A 9,731-nucleotide genomic window follows, 5' to 3' on the forward strand; every position below is an offset into this window, starting at 1 on the left:
GCATGGCTATTATCCTATCACTTATAGCATTGTACCTCATGACTGATCTGGATATATTCTTTTTGACGATGAATGCAACACCATTCCTTTTCACACAGTTTACTATGCAGGGAATGACAAATTGAAAAGGAATGGTGTTGCATTCATCGTTAATACACATGGGGTTAATAACTCAAGGGCAACTGGCTAGCTATTATTATAATCACATCATGTTATAAATTAGGTGTATGTGACTATCTCCCTTGCTGAACAGTGGCCTCTATAATTTTCTTTAGCCCTCTTTGTTACCTTTATACTGATAACAGGGCTGGCTACACAGTGGCACCAAATCATGTTTGTGGAATAAAAACCAACAAATCTAAAGAAGGGGAAAAAAATAATAACCTGATTTTCTTCTGTGGAAGAGAATAAAAAAAGACAGTGACTTTAGTTTTCAAAGTTAGCTTGACTGCCTTGGCTGAGTGTCAAGTCGGCCCCAGGGTTGGCAGTGGAACACAGCAGCAGTGCTCAGAGCGTCTGCGTGCCATGCACCACACTTAGCCAGTGAGCACATAGAAGGGTGGGTGCCCGGGTTTCTGATCTAAATGCACCAGGGCTGGCCAGAAACTGCAGTCCTCTTTTACTACACATAATTTGTGTTTCTTGTAATAAGTTGCCCTCAATGTGATGTGGTGCTGTGGGTTAATGTGCCAGACTGCAAAGCCGTTTGAACTGCAAGGTCGGCGGTTCAAGCTTACCAGCTGCTCCTCAGAAATCCTACATGGGGTCGCTATGGGTTGGAACTGACTCTACAGCACTTAACAACAACAACAGCGCTGTTACAGAAGACAAAGGAGAGGGACCACTGGTTCCTTGAAGGGTCAGTTCATCAATGAGGAGGAACTGTTTCCACTTTTCCTGGGTAGTATCAGCAGTTGCTGCCATGCTTGCATTAAGAACAATGCTGTGAGGTAGGGCTTACTTAGTATCTCCATTGGACACAGAGACAATGATGGCTCACAGAAAGGGAAGTCCCTCTGTAGTCTTGGTTCAGGAGGACTCAACTCAGGTGTGTCTGCCAAGCCATGCCCTCTGTCTCTGGTCAAGCCCCCCTGACTGACGCTACTGTTCTGTCCCTCACTCCTGCTGCTTACTCTGTCTCAGGTTCTAACTCTATGGTGCATTCTCCCTGGACCATCCCAGTCCACTTTAACCTCCTGCACTTCACTGGTGACTTCCTAGCTTTAACTTCTACATAAACAGCACATGGTGCTGCGGATAGTGCACTGGATCGCAAGGGTGGCGATTCAGATTCACCAACTGCTTCTTGGAAACCCTATACAGGGGTCGCTATGAGTAAGAACTGACTGACTATGGCATTTGACAACAACAACAGACTTCCAGAAGATCACGGCACCTGTAAGTCTCTAACAACCAAACACTGACCAGAGGTGTTTTATTAGGCAGTGTTGATTCAGCAACTTTAAGCTTCTAAATAAATGAACCTACAGCTACATAGATTTTGGGCCTGTTCTTTTTATTAAAAAACAAAAACTTTCGAAGGGGCTCTGGCCACATCCTAAGGTTGGGTTTAAGGAAACCGGAGAAATCTGTGAAGGTTTAGATTTGTTACTCAACAGCAAATTCTGTGATCTAGAGGCTGGATAAGGCAGGTGGATCATCTAGTCAGCCCCAGGGCTAACAGATAAGGATAAACTAAGGTCCAGAGAGGTGAAGGAATTTCTCCAGGTTTGCTCAACATGCTGTCCCCAGAAGTGACTAACACAGATGAGAGGTCTAGACCTCAGAGCCTTCTCAGGTTCCTTTAGGATTTGGTCAAGTAGTAATTTAACTGGTATTTGAAGCAGAATGTCAGATAGCTGAAAGACCTTCTGCCTGAAACACAACTGCTTCCTTCTGGACACAGTATTTGTCAAAAGGGCTCTGCCAAACACTGGAATGGCAGGGGGAAGCAGGAGACATGCAACTACTCCCAAAAATGTTTCTTTTAAAATTAATTTTGGTCTGGGTTTTGCTTTTTTAAATTACTTGGAGTCACAAAATACAAAATTAACTAGAAATAATTGAAAAACAAATCCTCTAGAGAAGTAACAATGGCTTTCTAAAAAATTGACTGAGAATCAAACCTCTTAAAACAAAGAAAACCACTTAAAGCTGGAGTCTCCAAGACTAAAACCCTAAGACTTTTTTGTGTTGCAAGAAATATTTGGTGACTCAGTATTGTTGCCATTGAGCTGGTTCCGATGTATAGCGGACCCTCTATAGGGTTTCTGAGGAGTGGCTAGTAGGTTTGAACCTCCAACCTTGTGGTTTGCAGTACAGTGCTTGTCCTACAGTGCCACACATAATGGTGGTTTTTTTATAGGCACATGTAACTGAATATTCACTAATGTGGCAAAGTTCTGAAAAACTAAGTCTAATGGTTAAAAGCAGATTTCCAAATAATTTGTTCTCAGCTACTAGAGGCTGGTGGTTAGAAGCTATCCAGGCAGTGTTGTGAAAGAAAGGCCTGCTGATCTACCGCCATAAACTGACAGACAAGCCAACCCTATGGAGCACTTCTACTCTGTATCTTAGGAGGTTGTCACAAGTCAGAAACAACTTGGTTGTTTTTTTTGTCACTGTTGTTAATAATTAAACAGTGTCAATTATAGGACATCTTTAAGAAACAGAACTGGTGTTCTGTTCTTTCATCTACCGAAGTGTATCAACATTTTGGGTACATTGTTGCTGTTGGTTCTCCTAGCGGTATGGTGCTGAAAGATAAGCACTGGACTGAAAGGTCAGTTTGAACCACAAAGTCAGTGATTCAAACTCACCAGCTGCTCCTTGGACACTCTGTTTTTTTATTTTAATAAGTGCCTCGGTTTGAAGGCACTTAATAACAACAATAGGGTTCCCAAGGAGTGGAACCTTGGAAACAACCACCAATCTTGTTGTTACTAATCCAGTGCTTGCTCTATAGCACCACATCGGGTTCTTTCTGGTTACAACTCTAAAATAGACCAAAATGGATACGGATATTTGAAAACAGTTTTATGTACAATTATCTGTACAGCACATCACATTTTTCAAAGCATAATTCCTTATCACTGCATCTCTGATTCTTACAAGCATCATACTGATAAATACAGAATACACACAGATGATGAAAGTTTAAAACATAGCTAGAAAGTAGCAGATGCAGGACAGAAAACCAGGCTTTCTGTCTCAACATCCATACTTTATACTTACCCCAGAATCTTCTCAATCAACTAAGGAGAGAAGCTATATCAGCCCTAACAAATGTAGAAATTCTAAAATGAGAGAAGCTCAAGTTAGTGGCAATATCTTGCAAAACAGAATGTGGGCTCAAGATTTTAATACGTTTAGAACTGATTTACTAAAAAGAAAAGAATTAGATGAGGAATTTCTATGTTCAAATAAGGAATATAAAAAGTGTCTAATGCTGGTAACGACTTAATGCACTTGACAAATCTGCTGCACAAGACCTCTTTAAAGTGTTCAAAAGCCAAGGTGTCAGTGTGAGCACTAAGATGCACCTGACCCAAGCCATGGTATTTTCAGTAACCTCATATGCATGAGAAAGTTGGACAATGAATAAGGAAGACCGTAGGAGAAGTGATGTATTTGAGTTACAGTATTGGAGGAGAACATTGAAAGTACCATCAACTGCCAGAATAGTAAGCAAATCTGTGTTGGAAGAAGAACGGCCAGAGTGCTCCTTGGAAGTCAGGATGGCCAGACTTCATTTCTCATCCCTTGAACATATTATCAAGAGGGATCAGTCTCTTGAGAAAAACATGCTTGGTAAAGTGGTGGGTAAGCAAAAAAGAGGAAGACCCCAATGAGACAGACTGGTACAGTGGCCGCAGGAATGAACTCAAGCGTAGCTGCAACTGTGAGGATGGTGCAGTGCCAGGCAGTGTTTCATTCTGTTCTGCACAGGGTCACTGTAAGTCAGAATCAACTCTACGGGCACTTAACAACAGCAACAATGCTGATAAGGACCAATGGTGTTTTATAAAAATTCTAAATTTGTATCAAAGTTCTCCATCTATCTTGCTTGTTATAAAAGTGTATGTTAGTGTCTGAGGAAGATGTAGTGGCTGGTACATCTTCAATGTGCAAGGAAAATATCCTACACGCAAAGTTCATTTAACCCGAGAGCATAGACCCTGCCTTATATGATGATAAAACAAGACTTATCATCAACTATCCACTTTCTCTGTAAAACTTTTATGAGAAATTGCAGGTGACAGAAATTGTACTTTTGGTGCCAAGTCTCTCAGAGAAACCTTATGTCAATCTGCCAGGAGTCCTGCTCTTCATCGTCTGCTAACGTCTGGTTTTGCACTGTGAATACACAACCAACGAGCTGCTTATGAGATGGACAGTCCAGAGGAGTCTGTTCCTAGAAAACAGACTATGCCTTTTGTAGGGCTGATATAGTAACTGAGTCTGGGTCTAGACACATTTTGGATCCTTTCCACTAACTGTTCAGTCATAATTATAAATGTGATGAGAAAAGACAATGATGAGAGAAATATTTTGTGCAACATTTTAAGACAACAGGATGGCTAAACAGCAACTGTTTTGCGCTAGGAGCCCTAGTGGCATAGTGGGTTCCACATTGGGCTACTCATCTCAAAGCCAGCAGTTAGAATCCACAGGCAGCTCCACATAAAGATTTGCAGTCTCAGAAAACCAACACAGGTTCTCACTCAGAGTCAATTACTGATTCAGTGGCAGTGGGTTTGATTTTCGGTTTATGCTGCTCTTAAAAAAAAAAAAAGAAAGAAATGGAGACAGATGGGTAAAATAACAGAAAGACTGGAAAAATTTTTAAAGAAAAACAAACACTAAACCTAAAACCTAGATATCCAGGTTCTGAGTTAGTAGTTGTTGTTAATTGTCAACTCATAGCGACGCTTTACAGAGTTTCCAGGAAGTGGCTGGTTGAGTTTGAACCGCTGGCTTTATGGTTCAAACCGACTTTGCAGTCTAGTGTTTACCTTATGATGCCACACCAAGACTCCTGGCAAAGTGAAAAAGGGAACTTTCACAAAGACAGGTACAAGGGCACCCAGTCAAGGTGAGCCTGAACAAATGCAAAGCAGGAGAGGGCTGCCGAGAAAGGCACTTGCTTCAGAATAGAATGCTTTGTCCATCTGCTTTATTAGCAGTATGCAGACCCAGAGGTTACAGGAAAGGATTCCATGTTAACTGACTGATGCCCAATTAATTGCAAGCATTAGGTATTTTCTGTCTTTATTCCTTAGGCAATTTAAGGGACCTCATAGCCAAGAACTTCCTCCCCTAAATTTGTCTTTTCTGGGGGAAGAAAAAAAAAAAAAGGTTACTAAACAAAACCGTGAATAGCAAATAGATGATTTAATTATATTAATCTATAAAGTCATTTCAATTGTAAGGTCAGTGGTTCCAGTTCACCAGTCACTCCTTAGAAACTCTACGCAAGGTAGCTATGGGATGGAACCGACTTGATGGCACTTAACAACAACAACGTATCTGTAAGGGTCCACTGCCAGAAGTTTTAAAGTGTAAGATCAGGATGCCTACTTTTAAAGTCAGACATCTTCTGACTGGAAGTAAATGCCAAAACAATGCAAGTGGCTTGTAGTTTCTCTCGAAGGCTGTACTGCAAGTATGTCTTTCTCCCTGAAAACAGTTGGTATCGTACATACCTAAAAAGAACAGCAACTCTGTTTCATCTTCTGATTCTCGCAGATGTTGTTAAGCACCAATGAGTTGGTTCTGACTGATTCACAGAGATGCTGCATTTTCAGAGAAGCAGCTGTTGGGTTTGAATTGCTGACCTTGAGGGTTAGCAGTCCAGTGCCTATCCTACAGCGCCATGCTGGGGGGTTCTGTATTCTCATTGTGGTGGTGGTTGTGTGCTGTGGAGTCAGTTCCAAGTCACAGCAACCCTGCATGGGGTTTCTAAGGCTGAAAAGTCTTTATGTAAGCAGAAAAGTTTATCTGTCTCCTGCAAAGTGGCTGGTAGATTTGAACTGCTGACCTTGCAGTTCCGACTTGTAACTCACTACACTACCAAGGCTCTTGGATTCTCATTAGGGAGAGCTATTTTGTTGAGAAAAAAAAATGTCAATGCAGACTTTTCCTTCCTTTAAAAGAGACATAGAGCTAGTGCACATTTTAGCTCTCTCAGAAACTGCTGCACACCACATGACAGGTGTGTCCTCTGGACTTCCTGGACCATTTTCCTCACCTAGGAATGATTATGCTCACTGTGTTGGCCAAGGTCCCTGCACAGCACAAATGGTTTGCATGTAACGAACCTACAGGTCGGGTTTGAAACTAGTTAGCAACAACTATGGAAGAATGGCCTAGCAGTGCGCCAAGTTCATAGTTCAAAACCTCCTAAAGAATGCTCTGCAACACATGGGGTCCCCATATGTTGGAACTGAATTGAAAAGTCCTCACACTTTTTAAATGAGTTTTACTGTAGATGGAAAGATCTGTTTAGACAAGATCATTATCAGCATTATGCAACCAAGCCATATTTCGAAAGCACAGATTACTAGTCTAACAACACAGTTATCTCCTGGATACGCTGTGTTGTGCTGAGTCTATTAAATGCACAGATGCACAGGCACAAGATGGAACCCCATTCTCACCAAATCTACATTCTTGGTGGGGATTTGAGGAGGTCAACCCAATTACACTGCAATAGTTACTTAACTGCAACAATATAACTTAGAGCCAGATGTGTTTTTTGTATCTCTGTGTGTCAGATTCTTTCTGTAGAGAAAATAAACGACCTAATCATAGACCTCAATACATGAACATGCTCACAAGTCACAGTATCAAGGAGACTGACATGAACACGTGGCTACGCTCTCACTTTGGGGCGAAGCCCATCATTTGTCATTGTTTCAAAAGTTCTGAATATATGAATCTGTTTTCTTCAGTGCCTTTGACCGGAAGAGTGCTGCTGAGAAATAATATTTAGGAAGCTCCATCTTCCCCACTCTTTGTAGATCTCTAGAAACTTAAAGGACTAGGATGAAATGATTCAAGAAGCAACCAGATGAGTGTTAACTGAATATCCAATGTCTGTAATGTGTGTTCAGGGCTCAGAAACAGACTTTTCCCTGCTTTACAATGGGAATTTGAGATTACAGTGCCCAGGAAACCAACTGCAGGAGTGGTTTGCTAGCATGTGAGTGTTTAGGAGTGAGAGGGAGAAGTATGGCACAGCTGCCTGCCATGATAGTTGTCTGGACAAGAGGAGCACACTGATTGGACAAAGGGAAGGGAGGACGGTGAACTCGGTTAAATATCTACTGTGTGCCAAGCACAGGGCTAGGAACTCTCACCGTGCCACCTCATTGCATTTGTGACAATAGCAAACTCTGTTTTTATAGCTGAGGAGAATGAGGCACAGAAGGTAAAGTCATCTCCCACAAATGCCAGAGACAATGGCAAATCCCTGTTTTCCAACAAAGCAGTGGAAACAAGGGAGATGCCCTGGGCAGGTTTTCCTTCTGTATCCAGACAGACTGAATTAAAAAAGACATTTTCAGAGATCTTTAAGTGTGTACTCTTTAAAAAACAAAACAACAACAACAAACCTGCAATCTAATTCCCAGTGCTTTCTGTCTACAACCAAACCAGACTCCCAAATCCAGTTTGTTTAGTACCTCCAGGCTCCAGCCCTGTCTTACCTCTTTATGGGAGTCTTTATGGGCTTCTAGAGTTTTCATGATGGTGAGCTCGGCATAGTTTTTAAATCTTGCTGGCTGGTTTCTCAGGATTTCCCGTAAGACTCTCAATGCTAGTGCTCGGATTGTATGCTAAAGAAGAAGAAAGGAAGACATTAAACAATGCTAGCCATAGTCTTTCACTCAGCAGATACATGAAGAATGCCCAGAGCAAGAATAAGACACCATATCTGGGTCTCCTGAGCATCTTGCAGACACCTCCACACAGGTAATACTGTTTACATGACCTAAGATCTCTGTCTCATGGTGACAATACTAGGAACCATCACCTAAGAGGGACTCAGCAGAGACTTCCTGAGTGAATCTTGCTCTCAAGATCCTATATTTAAGTGCATTATCCATCTCTTAAGGATTTCCAAATTTCCTAAGATTTAAGTATGCAAACTGGTCTTCTATAAAGTGTACTAGAGGACAGGTAGAAAGCATCTAAATATTTCATCAAATAGTCTGTAATACTGTGGATTCTTCGCTGTTGTTGACCTTCTTCTACATGCTAAGGTCATGGATGGGAGAATCTGTGTAGGTACTTCAGGTTTCCAGGCCAAGTCATATATCTGGAGAAAAGCCTCTATAAACAGATTCCCGGTGTGGTGCTGTAGGATCAGCACTGGACTGCAAACCACAAGATCAGCAGTTCAAACCCACCAGCTGCTCCTCAGAAACCCTACACAGGGTCGCAATAAGTCAGAACCTACTCAATAGCACGTAACAACAACATCAACCTCAACAAAAGAGAATGGAGTTTACAACAAACAGGTCCAAATAGTACATCCTGGTTCTCTGCCATTCATCTGTACAATTCACTACATGGTATCACTTCATCTTCTCCTACAGCCCCAACAAGGATAACTGCTGCAGTAGCCAGCACACACACACACACACACACACACACACACACACACACACACACACAAATGGTATTAGGCAAATATGTTGCACAAGATCTCTTTAAAGTGTTCAAAAGCAAAAATACCAGTCAGAGGATTAAGGTATGCCTAACTCAAGCCTTAGTATCTTCAATCACCTCAAATGCATGTGACAGCTGGACAATGAATAAGGAAGACTGGAGAATTGATACATTTGAGTTATGGTGTTGCAGAAGAACATTGGAAGTACCATGAACTGCCAGAGGAAGAAGGAAATCTGTGTTGGAAGTACAGCCAGAATGTGCCTTAGAAATGTGGATGAAGAGACTTTGTCCCTCATACTTCAGACATGTGATTAGGATGAACAAGTCCCTGGAGAAGGACTTCATTGCTTGGTAAAGTGGAGGGTCAGTGAAAAAGAGCCATGCCCTCAACGAGATGGACTGGCACAGTGGCAGCAGCAGTGAGGTCAAGTGTAACAACTGTGAGGATGGTGCAGGACCAGAAAGTGTTTTGTTTTGTCATTCATAGTGTCACTACGAGTCAGAATCAACATCGAACAGTAACATATATGCTATAAGAAATAGAAATACACACAGAACATAGACTAATTGGACATTTTTTACTTTGGATTACGTTTTCAAAGTGTGTAACCTTTCTCACCTGATGCAGCTCTCCCCATTAACATAAATACACTGCCCACTGAGTTTTCTAACACACAGTTTTGAGTTGCTGTTGTCACTGAGATCCCATATTGACAGAAATTAAAAGTGCATGATGACCAGCATAAGCATTAGTTACTAGTTAAGCTAATCAATTGGTTTTAAGAAAAAAATTTCATGGGATATTATTATTTGTACAAGGTTTTTAAATTATTTCAGGGCAACAGTTTAAGCCCATGAAAATTTTAAATCCTATTTTGTACTTTCCGCTGCTTTTGATCAGAATTCTTCTATAGAAACTTTGATAAAAATATTTAGTAATGATAGCTGGACCTGATTCAGTCCTGTTTGTCCGCAAACCCCCCCCCACCCCAACACACACACACACACACACTTTTTATTGTGAACTGAATGAAGGTTTACAGAGCAGATCATCA

The 9,731-nt window shown here is 41.4% G+C and overlaps 1 protein-coding gene across 2 annotated transcripts in view; it reads right to left on the reverse strand.

Annotated features, from left to right (window-relative positions):
• CLASP1 (cytoplasmic linker associated protein 1) overlaps positions 1-9,731 on the reverse strand; it is a 304,172-nt gene that overhangs the window by 22,522 nt on the left and 271,919 nt on the right. For both annotated transcript variants that reach the window (XM_006868737.1, XM_006868736.1), the window contains one exon: positions 7,710-7,838. In XM_006868737.1, coding sequence (XP_006868799.1) covers positions 7,710-7,838 — 129 coding nt within the window. The remainder of the gene's footprint in view (positions 1-7,709; positions 7,839-9,731) is intronic.

Source organism: Chrysochloris asiatica, unplaced genomic scaffold, assembly GCF_000296735.1.
Source record: "Chrysochloris asiatica unplaced genomic scaffold, ChrAsi1.0 scaffold00123, whole genome shotgun sequence".
Lineage (NCBI taxonomy): Eukaryota > Metazoa > Chordata > Mammalia > Afrosoricida > Chrysochloridae > Chrysochloris > Chrysochloris asiatica.